The sequence below is a fragment of the Cololabis saira genome, chromosome 14 (assembly GCF_033807715.1).
Source record: "Cololabis saira isolate AMF1-May2022 chromosome 14, fColSai1.1, whole genome shotgun sequence".
Classification (NCBI taxonomy): Eukaryota; Metazoa; Chordata; class Actinopteri; order Beloniformes; family Belonidae; genus Cololabis; species Cololabis saira.
This window is the reverse complement of record NC_084600.1, coordinates 21,548,650-21,566,178: the sequence shown is the minus strand read 5'-3', so window position 1 is coordinate 21,566,178 and position 17,529 is coordinate 21,548,650. Positions and strand designations below refer to the sequence as shown.

Here is a 17,529-nt window from a genome sequence, read left to right as displayed (position 1 = left end):
GTAATATAATATGGTATAATAGATTAATATAATATCATACATTCTGGACCATGAGATACAGCTGTACTGTATGATCGTCGTCCATTTGAGTGATCTGATTTTTTTTTTCATGGTTTGCATTAATGGGCGTGTCCTCACGGCTCAACAGCGCCCCTTAGAATACTTTTTTCTGCCATAACTTTTGAAAGGTTTGACATAGAGAGTCGTGGGTGGTGTCATGGGACTCGGCATTGAGTCCTTGACCATAATTGATGACAATTAGCCCAGTCCCTTTTTCTGATTGGTTGTCCCTATTTTCTGCTATAACTTTTGAATGTTTTGACATAGAGAGTCGTGGGTGGTGTCATGGGACTCCGTAATGAGTCCTTGATCTTCTTTGCCCTGAATTAGCCCCGCCCCTTCTTCTGACTGGTCGTCCCTTTTTTCTGCTATAACTTTTGAATGGTTTTACATAGGAAGTCGTGGGTGGTGTCATTTCTGATATGCTTATGGGGGGCGGTTGACGTGAGTGCGAGGGCCCGTTCATTGCTGCTTGCAGCTTTAATTATTATTATTATTATTTTTCTGACGAAAGGAGGGCCTTTTTGCCCCCCTAAACGTGCCCAAAAAGTCACCAAATTTTGCACGCAAACCAGGCCTGGCGAAAAATTTGATATTTTATGGTTTGCATTAATGGGCGTGGCAAAATGGCTCAACAGCGCCCCCCGGAAAACTTTGTGCCTCAAGCCCCACGATACGGTTTGACCTACATGCACGAAAATCAGTACACACCTGTATCATTGCACAACTTAAAGAAAAGTCTCTTGGAGTCATGCCCGAAACCGAACAGGATGCCGGCCATTTTGAATTAATCGTGTCATTTTGGCGAAATTTATGCCATTCCTTCGGCAGTTAATACGGCCCGAACCGTAACGAGCCCCCATGTGTGTTATACATCAAAATGTGCGTCTCCATCCTCCGACACCACGCATTACTTTTCTCTTTCAAAAGCGTTACCGTGGCGACGCTAGACGCCAAAAAGCGCGCCCACCCATCATCTGATTGGTTCAGACAGAAAAAACTTTGCGCCTCAAGCCCCAGAATACGGTTTGACGTACATGAACGAAAATCGGTACACATCTTTACCATGTCGCTACTTAAAGAAAAGTCTCTTGGCGCCATGGCCTAAACCGAACAGGAAGTCGGCCATTTTGAACATTCTTAATTAATCACGTAATTTTGGCGCAATATATGCCATTCCTTCGAGAATTAATACGGCCCGAACCGTATCGTGAACCCAGATGTGTTATACATCAAAATGTGCGTCTCCATCCTGCGACTATGCGCATTACTTTTCTCTTTCAAAAGTGTTACCGTGGCGACGCTAGACGCCAAAAAGCGCACCCCCCCTTCATCTGATTGGTCCATATTTGATAGTTTCCCAAAAGTCACCAAATTTTGCATGCAAGCCAGACTTGGCGATACATTTGATATTTCATCGTTTGCATTAATGGGCGTGGCCTAACGGCTCAACAGCGCCCCCTAGAAAACTTTTCTCTGCCATAACTTTTGAATGGTTTGACATAGGAAGTCGTGGTGGGTGTCATCAGATTCTTTATGGAGTCCTTGACCTTCATTGGCCTGAATTAGCCCCGCCCCTTCTTCTGATTGGTTGTCCCTTTTTTCTGCTATAACTTTTTAATGGTTTGACATAGGAAGTCGTGGGTGGTGTCATGGGACTCTGTAATGAGTTCTTAAGCTTCGTTGGCCTGAATTAGCCCCGCCCCTTCTTCTGATTGGTTGTCCATATTTTCTGACTATAACTTTTGAATGGTTTGACATATTTGAAATATGCTGGTAATGTGTCAGCCAACCACAAAAATCTCTGGAATTTTGGTCGAATCATTTATTTTTTGTCCTTGCCCGGTGCAAATGACATAAATAAAGTGCGTGGTTTGGTTGTGAAAAAATAAAAGTAATGTTACGTGAACAATAAATCAAACGCTCCCTTCCATGCAGTGTGTGTGTCTAGGAAGTAAAGACTGGAACATGCTATTCACAAAAGAACAAATAGTGGGGTTTTACTAATATTTATATCTTACAAATATTTAAAAAAAATACGAAAAAACAAATCGAAACTCAGATTACATCGCTATGTTGGTATGTCCTAATTCAGTCAGTCAGAAAATGGCCAAGCTGATTCGTGGCTCAGCGGTAATGTCACCGTCTTTCGTATGGGAGATCGTGGGATCGATCCCAGCTCAATGCAAAGATTATTGTCAGCAATTCGTGTGTTTTTTTTTTACATCAACATGTGCGTCTCCTTCCTGCGACGACGCGCATTACTTTTCTCATTCAAAAGCGTTAACGTGGCAACACTCGACGCCAAAAAGTGCGCCCCCTTCATCTGATTGGTCCATATTTGATAGTTCTCCAAAAGTCACCAAATTTTGCACCAAGCCAGGCCTGGGGATAAATTTGATATTTCATGGTTTGCATGAATGGGCGTGGCCTAATGGCTCAACAGCGCCCCCTAGAATACTTTTTTCTGCTATAACTTTTGAATGGTTTGACATAGAGAGTCGTGGGTGGTGTCATCGGACTCGGTATTGAGTCCTTGACCATAATTGGTGCCAATTAGCCCCGCCCCTTCTTCTGATTGGTTGTCCCGATTTTCTGCTATAACTTTGGAATGGTTTGACATAGAGAGTCGTGGGTGGTGTCATCAGATTCTGTATGGAGTCCTTGACCTTCATTAGCCTGAATTAGCCCCACCCCTTCTTCTGATTGGTTGTCCCTTTTTTCTGCTATAACTTTTGAATGGTTTGACATAGGAAGTCGTGGGTGGTGTCGTTTCTGATATGCTTATGGGGGGCGGTGGCCGTGAGTGCGAGGGCCCGTTCATCGCTGCTTGCAGCTTTAATTATTATTATTATTATTATTTTTCTGACGAAAGGAGGGCCTTTTTGCCCCCCTAAACGTGCCCAAAAAGTCACCAAATTTTGCATGCAAGGCAGGCCTGGCGAAAAATTTGATATTTAATGGTTTGCATTAATGGGCGTGGCAAAATGGCTCAACAGCGCCCCCTTGAAAACTTTGTGCCTCAAGCCCCACGATACGGTTTGACGTACATGTACGAAAATCGCTACACACCTGTATCATGGCACAACTTCAAGAAAAGTCTCTTGGAGCCATGCCCGAAACCGAACAGGAAGTCGGCCATTTTGAATTAATTGTGTAATTTTGGCGCAATTTATGCCCTTCCTTCGGCAGTTAATACGGCCCGAACCGTAACGTGCCCCCAAGTGTGTTATACATCAAAATGTGCGTCTCCATCCTCCGACACCACGCATTACTTTTCTCTTTCAAAAGCGTTACCGTGGCGACGCTAGACGACAAAAAGCGCGCCCACCCTTCATCTGATTGGTTCAGACCGAAAAAACTTTGCGCCTCAAGCCCCATAATACGCTTTGACGTACATGAACGAAAATCGGTACACACCTGTATCATGTCGCAACTTAAAGAAAAGTCTCTTGGCGCCATGGCCGAAACCGAACAGGAAGTCGGCCATTTTGAACATTCTGAATTAATCGCGTAATTTTGGAGCAATATATGCCATTCCTTCGAGAATTAATACGGCCCGAACCGTATCGTGCACCCAGATGTGTTATACATCAAAATGTGCGTCTCCATCCTGCGACTACACGCATTACTTTTCTCTTTCAAAAGTGTTACCGTGGCAACGCTAGACGCCAACAAGCGCACCCCCCCTTCATCTGATTGGTCCATATTTGATAGTTCCCCAAAAGGCACCAAATTTGGCATGCAAGCCAGGCCTGGCGGTAAATTTGATATTTTATGGTTTACATTAATGGGCGTGGCAAAATGGCTCAACAGCGTCCCCTAGAAAACTTTTCTCTGCCATAACTTTTGAATGGTTTGACATAGGAAGTCGTGGGTGGTGTCATCAGATTCTTTATGGAGTCCTTGACCTTCATTGGCCTGAATTAGCCCCGCCCCTTCTTCTGATTGGTTGTCCCTTTTTTCTGCTATAATTTTTTAATGGTTTGACATAGGAAGTCGTGGGTGGTGTCATGGGACTCTGTAATGAGTTCTTAAGCTTCGTTGGCCTGAATTAGCCCCGCCCCTTCTTCTGATTGGTTGTCCATATTTTCTGACTAACTTTTGAATGGTTTGACATATTTGAAATATGCTGGTAATGTGTCAGCCAACCACAAAAATCTCTGGAATTTTGGTGGAATCATTTATTTTTTTGTCCTTGCCCGGTGCAAATGACATAAATAAAGTGCGTGGTTTGGTTGTGAAAAAATAAAAGTAATGTTACGTGAACAATAAATCAAACGCTCCCTTCCATGCAGTGTGTGTGTCTAGGAAGTAAAGACTGGAACATGCTATTCACAAAAGAACAAATAGTGGGGTTTTACTAATATTCATATCTTACAAATATTAAAAAAATTACGAAAAAACAATTCGGGACTCAGATTACATCGCTATGTTGGTATATCCTAACTCAGTCAGTCAGACAACGGCCAAGCTGATTCGTGGCTCAGCGGTAATCTCACCGTCTTTCGTGTGGGAGATCGTGGGATCGATCCCAGCTCAATGCAAAGATTATTGTCAGCAATTTGTGTGTTTTTTTTTACATCAACATGTGCGTATCCTTCCTGCGACGACGCGCATTACTTTTCTCATTCAAAAGCGTTAACGTGGCAACACTCGACGCCAAAAAGTGCGCCCCCTTCATCTGATTGGTCCATATTTGATAGTTCTCCAAAAGTCACCAAATTTTGCACCAAGCCAGGCCTGGGGATAAATTTGATATTTCATGGTTTGCATGAATGGGCGTGGCCTAATGGCTCAACAGCGCCCCCTAGAATACTTTTTTCTGCTATAACTTTTGAATGGTTTGACATAGAGAGTCGTGGGTGGTGTCATCGGACTCGGTATTGAGTCCTTGACCATAATTGGTGCAAATTAGCCCCGCCCCTTCTTCTGATTGGTTGTCCCGATTTTCTGCTATAACTTTGGAATGGTTTGACATAGAGAGTCGTGGGTGGTGTCATCAGATTCTGTATGGAGTCCTTGACCTTCATTGGCCTGAATTAGCCCCACCCCTTCTTCTGATTGGTTGTCCCTTTTTTCTGCTATAACTTTTGAATGGTTTGACATAGGAAGTCGTGGGTGGTGTCGTTTCTGATATGCTTATGGGGGGCGGTGGCCGTGAGTGCGAGGGCCCGTTCATCGCTGCTTGCAGCTTTAATTATTATTAATTTTTTTTTTCTTCTGACAAAGTGATGGCCTTTTTGCCCCCCTTAACATGCCCAAAAAGTCACCAAATTTTGCACCCAAGTCAGGCCTGGCGAAAAATTTGATATTTAATGGTTTGCATTAATGGGCGTGGCAAAATGGCTCAACAGCGCCCCCTTGAAATCTTTGTGCCTCAAGCCCCACGATACGGTTTGACGTACATGCACGAAAATCGGTACACACCTGTATCATGGGCCAACTTAAAGAAAAGACTCTTGGGGTCATGCCCGAAACCGAACAGGAAGTCGGCCATTTTGAATAAATCGTGTCACTTTGGCGCAATTTATGCCATTCCTTCGAGAGTTAATTCAGCCCGAACCGTAACGTGCACCCAGATGTGTTATACATCAAAATGTGCGTCTCCATCCTGCGACTACACGCATTACTTTTCTCTTTCAAAAGTGTTACCGTGGCGACGCTAGACGCCAACAAGCGCACCCCCCCCTTCATCTGATTGGTCCATATTTGATAGTTCCCCAAAAGGCACCAAATTTTGCATGCAAGCCAGGCCTGGCGATAAATTTGATATTTCATGGTTTGCATTAATGGGCGTGGCAAAATGGCTCGACAGCGCCCCCTTGAAAACTTTGTGCCTCAAGCCCCACAATACGGTTTGACGTACATGCACGAAAATCGCTACACACCTGTATCATGTCACAACTTAAAGAAAAGTCTCTTGGAGCCATGGCCGAAACCGAACAGGATGTCGGCCATTTTGAATAAATTGTGTCATTTTGGCGAAATTTATGCCATTCATTCGGCAGTTAATTCAGCCCGAACCGTAACGTGCACCCAGGTGTGTTATACATCAAAATGTGCGTCTACATCCTGCGACACCACGCATTACTTTTCTCTTTCAAAACTGTTACCGTGGCGACGCTAGACGCCAAAAGGCGCGCCCCCCTTCATGTGATTGGTCCATATTTGATAGTTCCCCAAAAGTCACCAAATTTTGCATGCAAGCCAGGCCTGGCGATAAATTTGATATTTCATGGTTTGCATTAATGGGCGTGGCCTAACGGCTCAACAGCGCCCCCTAGAATACTTTTCTCTGCCATAACTTTTGAATGGTTTGACATAGGAAGTTGTGGGTGGTGTCATGGGACTCTGTAATGAGTCCTTAAGCTTCGTTGGCCTTAATTAGCCCCGCCCCTTCTTCTGATTGGTTGTCCCGATTTTCTGCTATAACTTTGGAATGGTTTGACATAGAGAGTCGTGGGTGGTGTCATCAGATTCTTTATGGAGCCCTTGACCTTCATTGGCCTGAATTAGCCCCGCCCCTTCTTCTGATTGGTTGTCCCTTTTTTCTGCTATAACTTTTGAATGGTTTGACATAGGAAGTCGTGGGTGGTGTCATGGGACTCTGTAATGAGTTCTTAAGCTTCGTTGGCCTTAATTAGCCCCGCCCCTTCTTCTGATTGGTTGTCCCTTTTTTCTGCTATATCTTTTGAATGGTTTGACATAGGAAGTCGTGGGTGGTGTCATTTCTGATATGCTTATGGGGGGCGGTGGCCGTGAGTGCGAGGGCCCGTTCATCGCTGCTTGCAGCTTTAATTATTATTATTATTGTTACCGTATTATTATTTATCTCTGTTAGATTCACTTATATGCTGTTAATTGGACCAACGAAGTGTTTATTTTCTTGGCCTTGCTGAACTCTATTCCCGTCCCTGGAGAAAGGCGGAGGTGTGGGAGACTACAGGTACCTGGGTGCTCACCTTGACAACAGGTTTGATTAGAAATGCAACACTGAGGCAAGAAGCCACAGAGCAGACGAAGCTTAGTTGCTTTCGTGTTCCAGCAAAATGTTAGTTTCATATTTAACATGACTGTTGCAGAAAGAAAGTTCTATTTAATTTGCAAAGATCTGTCGGGGAAGCAGCGTCAGAGCCAGTGAGTCAAGGAAATGAACAAACCGATCGGCTCAATGCTTCTCTGGAGATCCTGGAGAAGACTGTAAACTTCCCTTTAACCTTTTAAACAACAGACTGATAAAACGTCTTCCTATGAAAGCTCCTTCATCTCTGCTGGAACTGGAGGCTGAGGTCATTCCTTCCCACAGTTTTATTTTCACTAATTACATATTCACTCGGCAGCTGCAGTATACCATGTTTATTGATCTTGACTGCATGCTGATATGAAAGGGCCATCTATGGTCCAAAGTCCAGCACAGATAAAGCTAAGCAGTATCTAACGGTCAAATCAGGCTCAACATCTGGGCTTGATACTGAGTAATTATTCATCCCAGGACTGTGTTCAACAGCCTCCTGCTAACAAAACATGCATGTTGATCATTCGTTTCTCACCGTTTAAACTGATCGATAGGTTCCTCTGCCTCATTGCTCAAGCAGACAATCAAGATTAGACTTGATGGAGAACAAAGGAAGTACTGTTCAAGAGCTTTTCCTGTCCATTTTTTTTTTTAACAATTTATCTGTTGACATCAAAGAAACCAAGTGGAGCGTTGCAGCGGCTCTCTGATCTCAGCCTATACCCTGCATGGCCAAATTACATTTTCATAATTACTTTATGTTATTTATTTAGGACAATGAGACAAGAAGTATTGCTGTGTAGATTGACCCTGGATTCATAAATGACATTTTATGCTCCAAATGTAATAATCTTTTATACACATAACTAATATTTAAACTGTAAATTAATCATAAAATATGAGCTGAACTAACCAAAGGAGCGAGAGCGGGAAGTCCCACACAGAGCACTGATATAAAGCAGGTGGCAGCGTTTTTTCTCCTTAGCAACAGCTCAATGTTTCTGCCAGCGTTGATTACCCTGCGAGCAATTAGTGCTCACCAGCTTTTTCCAATAATCACCTTTCCCTCTGTGACTAAAAATGTTAAAGTCACTAATTACGTGTCTTGATTCCCGGTTTCATGACTGATATCAGCTTCTCATAATTCCTGGTTTCGTGTCTGATGTCAGCCTCCGGTGATTCTTGGTTTCATGAAGTCTACAGATGTTTGCTACTCTGGGCTGGTAGGTCATCTGAATTGTTGTCTTTTTCTTTTATTTAAACAGTAAAAGTGGAAATATTGCAAAGACAGTGCAAATGTCAGATTGCCATAACACTCAACACACAATTTCCTGTGAGTGTTTTATCAATAATTTAGACGTTAGAGGTACTGAATCAGGAATATTATCCCAATAACTCTTTAATCACTTTGATACTCTGAACTCTCACTGAACCCAAACATTTCCCACTGGGGCGGGACAGCAGTAACAAAAGCACCACGTACTGCATACAGACAGCATAGTCTAATAATAAGAAGTGCTACATGAGTGTTTGTGGATGAGGAACAGACTTAAAAGATATTTGTAGAATTGCAACCATAAATTGCGTAAGAAGAACAGGATAAACCCTCTATGACAGGGCAGGACATTTCCAGACCTCGGGGGTGACGTCCTGCAGGTTTGAGATGTTTCCCTGCATAAACACACCCTGATACATGTGACTGTTATTCACAGATTTGTTCAGATCTTGACAAGCTGATAATGATATATTAATTTGAATCAGGTGTGTTTAAGCAACAAAGCATCTAAAACGTGCAGGACAGAGGCCCTGAAGGACCAGAATCACCCAGCTCTGCTCTATGATATCATCCACAGGTTTTCTGTGGAGTCAGTTTGAAGATACCTTTGAGACTTTTGATGATGCCGTATTGGCAAAACTGAGCAAATGGGTGGGAGGAGCATGCCGGGAAACCCGCTAGGACACGCCCGCCAAGGTTTCATTGATGCAAGTTATCTATTTTCACTTGGCTTAATGCCAATATATTATGCTACTTTACAGTCATTCTGATATACAGTTACCCCGGACAGAGCACAAACCACAACTAGCTGAGCTCTGCCAAGACCCATGGTCGATTGGTTGCATAGCAACCAAGTGCCGAGGTGACAGAAACAGGCTGCCAAGGAGCAATTAGTCCGGCACACTAATCCCTCCAGTTAGTCCATTAATCCGAGGTTCAGCCAGTCGACCTGAAGACTCCTGAAATGGTTGGAGGTGGAGGTCCCTTGATCACCTGGCTGCTCCAGCTGCACCAAAACATATCAGCCAATGAGCTTCCAGCTGCTGCTCCAAACTTCTCCCTCTTCACCCCTGGACTCTTCGAGAGCAACTCAAAGCCAGTTGTGGCAGACCTTTAGAACAATTCAAGGCAAAATAAAGTCATATATTTAAAATGAGAGTGATTAATAAGCGTAGCTGAAATTATATAATTGTTACGTGATTTTAAATCTGATGGATTGAATGAGCCTTGTGTAGGATGGGACCTCGCAGGGCATTGACTGAAGATTGCAACTGGTTAAATTTCCCCACAGCTTACCTTACCTTACTGCTGGTTGTAAATGTATTTAAATTTATAGTGTTAAAGTGTTGTTATGTATTGTGCAATGCTGCACAAATGCTGTTCATACTAATGATGAGGCTGATGGTGGCTTAGCTCATACCAGCTATCAACTGCACTGCTTTTGAGGGATTTTTCTATAGTGTTTTGAATAACCCTGGAAAATAAGGGAAAGCAGTGTCTCTAAACTGCTATAAGGCAGTAACCAGCGCCATACGCTTCAGTTCTGAGCCAATTCTGAGTCAATTATCCACTGTTGCAACACTTTAATTACTTTAAAAACCTCTTTCATATGAGCAATTAAGTATTCTAAGTATGCATAACAACAACTTTTTCTTTTTTCCCATCACACGCTGCACTGCTGTCTCCATGGTAACAGAGGCTGCCCAATTCCCCTTCTTTCTCCAAAGACGTAAAAGGCATGGAGATGTCCCTCCACAACATGAAATAAAAATGAGTTATACAGGAAAATGTAAAGGTTTATGAGCGATATAAACTGCTTTGACAAAGGTTGCAATGTAACTAAAGTCCATCACTGTAGTTTTGAAGATAATCCATTTTAATTTCCAGTGAATCCATACTGGATACTGTTAAACATCCATCCATCCATCCATCCATTTTCTATAGCTGCTTTATCCTTTGCAGGGTCACGGGGTCTGCTGGAGCCTATCCCAGCTCATTTCAGGCGAGAGGCAGGGGTTCACCTGGACAGGTCACCAGTCTATCACAAGGCCACATATATACAAACAACCAGGCATACTCACACTCACACCTACAGGTAATTTAGAAATCACCAATTAACCTACTACGCATGTTTTTGGACTGTGGGAGGAAGCCGGAGTACCTGGAGGAACCCACGCAAGCACGGGGAGAACATGCAAACTCCACACAGAAAGACCCCCGGAGGGCCAGGTAATCGAACCGGGAACCTTCTCGCTTTGAGGCAACAGTGCTAACCACTAAGCCACCGTGCTGCCTACTGTTATACATCTGAATAGATTTACAGCTCCAAACCTGAGCAGTTCTTTCATAAATCCACATGGGTTCTGTCCCTGTAGTCTTGATATCAGGGATATTAATGAACCAACGCTGGCAGGGCTCTGAAGATTCAGCGACTAACCCTTCTTGCTTCTTTTCATCATCTTTAATTATGAAGCCGGCCCAACACATTTTTTAAACTTCAGTTAACTTGGGATATCGGCACTAAAGTGGTGATTTATATGTTTCCAGGTCACTGGCACTGACCTCTCCTGAACTTCAAGTTCCTACCACAGAGGAGCCTCTGGTACTCGTACGAGATGAGCTCTAAATGAGATACTGTATCTTCTGTATACCATACGATGCATTATGTGATATCTCTCTTTCTTGGAGCTCTTGAACTCCTACCCTGTTAGTTCCCCACCGGCGCGACACATCGATGGCGTGAATACGTCGGTACAATGTCACTCACGTTACCCAGGACATCAAGATCACTCTTAAAGCTGAATGAAAACGCATATCTAATTTTACTCAGGTCAAGGCTCCAAGTTTATCCTGCAGGTCTTCCAAAACTAAATCGTCCACCTCTGACACGTGGCGCCTAATCGCTGCAAGCCAGTCCTCACCTTCAGTCCCCCGTACCAAGAAATGCATGTCACCATAGCGATGTCCATAACAGATCAATTTATTGTTAACAATCACTGTTTTGGTATAGCGTACTTCAGCAAATGGAGTCAAAGAAAACACAGATTAAAATTAGGTCTAGCAAACAATCGCAATTAAAAAGAACATAAATAGAAAATAATCTGATTTAAGGTCTAATAATTCCATGTTCATATGAATACATAACATCTACAGTATAAGTTAATAAATTGAAGCTACTGTATAAATACATCACCAGCATGCACAATATTGTATTATGGAGAATATCGGAGCAGTTATCTTTGACTGAAAAGACAGTTTAATAAGCAAGTGCAGACAAAGTAAATCCACAAACCTCAAACCTGCTTGTGCAGCCTCCACTTTAACACTGCATGTGCTCTGGTCACAAATTAAACGTTATCAAGGTCTGTGGTACCAGGTGCCCTTTCCCAGATCCTGCCGATTGTTGAAAAGACACCATAATAAACCTGTAGAATCATTCTAGTCGCAGTTTTAAAGACGTTTGTCAATTTGATGTCACTATGTGGATAAAGTTGTTCCCCACGAAACATCAGGAGCCAATAGAAGTCGTTACAGCAATGACAATACTGACAATAAGATTTAGGTGTCCAAAAACGGTTAATTTATTTAAGAAAGCACATCAGCACATGAGAGGGACAAGCTGCACTAAGTTTACTTCATGAATTTGCATTTTTAGTTACAGTATGACAGACTGTGACTGAGCTGGACACATACAGTACCTGACACAAAGCAAACAAAAACTTCTTCTTTTTTTTTTTTTTTTTCAAGTTATCTTCAACCACAGAGACAATCTGCTTTTTTTCACTCAACAATCATGGGTGCGGTGCAACTAAACATGTCGGTACGTTTGAAGTTACGCGATGAAGTTCGACACCTCCACAAGCCTGTCTTCATCTCCGGGGACCCGTCTGCTCCCTCGCTCGCCCTCGCGGTCTCTCCGTCTGTCTCTCCGTCTGTCTCACTAAGCAAGGCCATGACATTCAAAGTTGCGCTAATTTTCTTGCTGCTCAGGCATCGAAACTGAAATTCTGAACGCTCCCCCCCCGATACGTCGAGACAAGCTCCGCTTCATTTGCGCCGTAGGACCAGTCTCTGGCAGCGTGAAGGTGTTGTTGCCCCCCCCGGCGTTCATGGTGCGATGAACGACGTCCCTCTTGCTCCTAAAGTCGTGTTTCGGCAAATGCTGCAGAGGCTGTCGAGGAGAGGGGTTTCCGTTCTTTAGTGTGTTTTTTTTTCTTCTTTTTTTGTTTTAAACTATAGCTTATTTCTCAAACTAAACCTCGTCTACCCCTCGTCTTAAGTTTTTTTTTTTTTCACTTTTAATTTGTGGAAAAATAAAGAACAGCAGCCACGTCGGTACCATCGGCTAAACCGGCCGCTGATGTTCCACCGCCCCGACCCCACCCTCCCATTTTTTTTTCTTTTTTTAAATTAAGAACATTTTAACTATTATTATTTTGTCGTCATTTGTGAGCGCGCGTGTTGTGTTGTTTTGGCAGAATGAGGTTTTGGACTCTCTAGTTGTTGCCCTCTCCTCCCTCGTCGTCCTGCTGGTCGCTCGTCCACAGCGTCAAGTTGTCTCGTAGCAGCTGCATGATGAGAGTGGAGTCTTTGTAGGAGTCCTCGTTGAGGGTGTCCAGCTCGGCGATGGCGTCGTCGAAGGCCGTCTTTGCCAGGTGGCACGCCTGCTCGGGGGCGTTCTGGATCTCGTAGTAGAAGACGGAGTAGTTGAGGGCCAGGCCCAGGCGGATGGGGTGGGTGGGCTGCATGTGCTCTTTGCTGATCTCGTGGGCCTCGCTGTACGACTTCTCGGAGGACTCCACCACCGAGGCCCTCTTCTCCCCCGTGGCCACCTCGGCCAGGTAACGGTAGTAGTCGCCCTTCATCTTCAGGTAGAACACCTTGCTCTCGTGCTGCGTTTCGTTGCAGTTCTTGATCAGGAAGTTGTCGAGGAGGTTGAGCACGTCCTGGCAGACGGCCTCCAGCTCCTTCTCAATCTTTTCCCGGTAGGCCCGCACCATCTCGATCTTCTTCTCGTTGCCGTCGGCGGACGTCTTCTGCTCGATGCTGGAGATGACGCGCCAGGACGAACGCCTTGCCCCCACCACATTTTTGTAGGCCACAGAGAGGAGGTTCCTCTCCTCGTTGGACAGTGCTTCGTTCAGCTCCGTGACCTGCACAAGTAGGGAAGAGAAACATGGAAATGTTAGCCTCATTTGTGCAGTTTACAAATAATGTTTCAAAATATTTATCAGCAATATGAACCAGTTGATGTTTTAAACTTGCAATATGTGCTTCAAAATATGATTATCCAGTCAAAAAAGAGAGGTAAGAGGTGTGTATGTGTGTATGTGTATGCGTATATATATATATATACATATATATATATATATATATATATATATATATATATATATATATATATATATATATATATATATATATATATATATATATATATATATATATATATATATATATATATATATATATATATCAGTCCTTGCATCCACTAAGCCACACCTCAGGCACACTGACATCATCCCCTGAGCTCACTGCTGATTGGCTGTCAGCAACTCTGAAAGCTGGTTTTGTTTTGACAGGCCTGTGTCTGGCTGCAGGATTTAATCCTTTTTACCACACTGGAACTGTGCAGCAGGGGCATCTTTACAGACCTTTTAGGAGTCTAAAGCCTGTTGTTACCTTCTTTTTTAGAACAGAATTCAGGGGGGGGGCACCGATCACGTGGAACAGCACTTCACAATGCCTTTACTGAGCAGGTTACTGGTCACCATCAGAGTGTAAGAGAACCGGGGAGACTGGGCTTCAGTTTTATCTGAATAAAGAAGAAATCTTAAACTTTTTTCTTTAACTTCGGAGGCAAAGCATATAGTTTTTATCCTTGGTGGTTAAAGACTATGTCAAAACTTTTAGAAGAAGTTGTAATATTCTAGCAATGCTTCTGTGATCATGATACCAACCCACTTAGCACGATTACCAAGCTCTGAAAGACTGACCATAACATATCCAAGGACCCAGGATCATTATCATTTTGGTACTCCACACCCAACATCCAGTATCTGAAATCTCAAGGCAAAGATAATTGAAACTCAGATAAAAGTTTTAACTACTTAAAGGGAGTAAAGTGTGATTTTTAGATCTTGCAACAGTACCTCCTCCTGATGGTGTGATGCTCAACAGTTATGGGATTGTTAAGGGCAACTAAAAGCCGTGTTCAGTCAAGAAGAAAGCTTTTATGCATCTTTAATACTGCTGTTAGCTGTTTAGTGTGAGTGTGTGTGTGTGTGCGTGTGTGTGTGTGTGTGTGTGTGTGTGTGTGTGTGTGTGTGTGTGTGTGTGTGTGTGTGTGTGTGTGTGTGTGTGTGTGTGTGTGTGTGTGTCACGTTGAGTCAATGTGAATCTGGCTATGCTTCTCCATACTGAAGATTTATGACTTTTCTTTAATCCATCTCCTTCAAATTGTTACACTTAGCAGAGCACATGAATATTTTGGCCTGCAGCCGTCGCTAGATGAGAAGCTAGAGGTTCACTGAATTAAGATCGATGCTCTCTTAGGGGCCCGGGAATGTCTGCACCACCTTTTGGGGGAATCTATGCAATAGCTGTCAAAATAACTCACTGAAAAATGTCAACCTAATGATCAAAGTACTTTTATCAAGCCAAAATCAATAGGAGTCATCCTCTGGCGGTCATGAATGTCTATGCATAATTTAGTTCAAATGTATGCATTAATAGTTTATGATATCTTGCACAACCCTCCGATTGAGAATATTCTCCTGTTGCATGCAGCATCCCGGACTCATGGCGGAGCCTCGGTGTCTTGGTCAAGGACAGTGACATAGTGGAAAGCTTAAACCTGTGATGACAGTCGAGGCGCATCAGTCACTTCCAGCCAGCAGCTGTGTGTCTGATTTGACTCCAAAAGGCATAAAGTAGCTGCTAATCTCTGCTCCAGCTGTTACAACTGTGGGTTCATGCAACATCCGACTAATCACGTACTAATGCCGCCCGCATGCACGAGCCCTCACTTACATCCACACCCATCCATCTCTGCAGGTCTTTGAGTCAATGAGGTGATATTCAAAACTGTAAAACGGAGGGAGTGGGGGTCAAAGAGCAGAATGTGATACAATCTCCAGTTTCCTTGGCAACTGTGAAATCTGCTTTATTTGTGAGGTGACTGTATCTCTGTTGGATGGCAACGAGTTGCTCCAGACGAGCACATGCCTGGTGCTGCTGAATGCACTGCAGCACAGTAGGTGAAGGTGGGTAGGACATTTTTCCTTCAATAAAACCCTTTCAGGGGAAATAAGGACCTGACTGTGGTGAGCTCCCAGTTTCTATGATTACATTGTGACTTTCTCTGGCCGATCTGAATTATTGCTTAAGAAAATGTCCAAAACCCTTGGAAAAACAATGCTGTTCTGCAGCCCAATTAGGTCCAACTTCATATGAAGAAAAAGGAAGAAAAAAAACCAACTGAGATGAACTGAAATTAAATCTAGTAGATAAATAAATAGCTCCCCAAGAATGTCCTTCAGACTTTGAAACATTTAGGCCGACTAAAATATGCTCCATCTACCTCTGCTCGACGTGAGCCGGAGATCGAGACGTTCATGTTTGTTCACTCAGGACTGTTTAAACTCAATCTGTTGTAAAAAAAATTACAACGCTCATAAATTAAACGCCCTCTGTACTGGAGTTATGAAGACAGGCAGACAATAAAAAGACGACTATTGCTTAACAATCCCACTTCAAAGCGTAGGAGAAAATCACCTCCCTAAACGCAAACTGATAACTGGCAAGTATATAAAATTAGGGTTGGAAAGTCAAAGATGAGCAGCGCTCTGTTCCCAGACACTGAGGGTGTGTCCACCGGAAAAAACCTGACTGAGTTTGTTTTAACCCAAACAAGGTCTTTTGGCAAGAAACCAAACTCCCACTGCACGTTTAATGCTGTATATTCTGGCTAACCTTGATTTCTAGTTCATTTTCGCACACAACGGTGCTGCAGTGAGTATTTTAGCAGGAAAGGGAAACATTTCATCAGCCTATAACAACTGCTATGGCAGGTTATCAATTTAAACCTGACTGCCAGGTGAAAAACTAAGCGAGAGGTGCTGGTTATTTTCAACTTCCTACCACCCCGGCTCTGCACAAAATCAGCCTGTCCAATTGTTCTGATAACTCTGGCTCCCGGAGTAGGTGCAAACACCTCTAACTTCTGTGTTGGGGCGTTGGCTTTTAAGAAAAAGCATGGTGTGCATGTCGATAAGGATGTGGACATCAAGTTTAACTTGGCACCAAAGTAAGTGTAATTCACTCAGGTGTTTCCCCTCCAACATCTGCGGTGCCGCAGTTCAATCTGTTTTTCACAAAAGTTCATCTTTATCTCAATATTCTTTTACGTATTTAAGTATTTTAGCTAAAGTTCTGGAAATTCTGGCATTTAACGAAGCTGCATTTCCATGACGAAGGTCAGAGTCCTGATTCCTGACCTGCCCTAAAAATCCTCAACAGAAAATCAATAAAAAAAAAACAAACGATTGATAATCATCCATTGATTCATGTACTGAAATCATGTCTTTTTACATGCTTTACAGAAACGGTTGTCTCATATCTCTAATATTTCCATGAAAATCTATGATTTTGCTTAACTCTGACTTTTCATTGCAATTTAGAATAGATAAGCATCTGACCTCCAGAGAAAGAGTGGGACAGTGCTGTAAAAACAAGGCCTAAACAGCCCATCTGTCCAAACATGGCTGCCTTTGTTTCAGAAGGCTGCAGGGTGAGCAGAAAGTCCTGACGGAAGCTGCGGTACAAAGATGACAATAGAGCTCTGTCTACCCATAAAGCTCATCAATCGCGCCTGCTCTGTCGTGACTCATCCTTACACAAGGCAGTCAAAGTTACAAACAACTGCATGTTATTACGAACAAAGGCCGGGCAGGACAATCAATAACTTCCTCTATGACAACTCTCCGCATGATTGTTTAAATCGCAGCAAGTCCTAGAAAGTCCAGTGTGGAGGCTGGGATCGTACTCATTGCACGCCGTCTAATATTTCCTTTTCATACATTACAATCCTTTAATGAAGTCTTGCCATGGTCCTACAGCCCTTTTTCCCTCTTTGCTCCTCACTTGCCCTCAGTCTTTTCTAGCTCATTTGCAC

At 43.3% G+C, this 17,529-nt stretch overlaps 1 protein-coding gene across 1 annotated transcript in view; it reads right to left on the bottom strand.

Moving 5' to 3' along the window:
* Positions 1 to 11,911: 11,911 nt before the first annotated feature.
* Positions 11,912 to 17,529, bottom strand: part of ywhag1 (3-monooxygenase/tryptophan 5-monooxygenase activation protein, gamma polypeptide 1) — a 17,509-nt gene continuing 11,891 nt past the window's right edge. Inside the window, exon 2 of the mRNA XM_061740124.1 lies at positions 11,912 to 13,507. Coding sequence (XP_061596108.1) covers positions 12,851 to 13,507 — 657 coding nt within the window. The 3' untranslated portion in view covers positions 11,912 to 12,850. The remainder of the gene's footprint in view (positions 13,508 to 17,529) is intronic.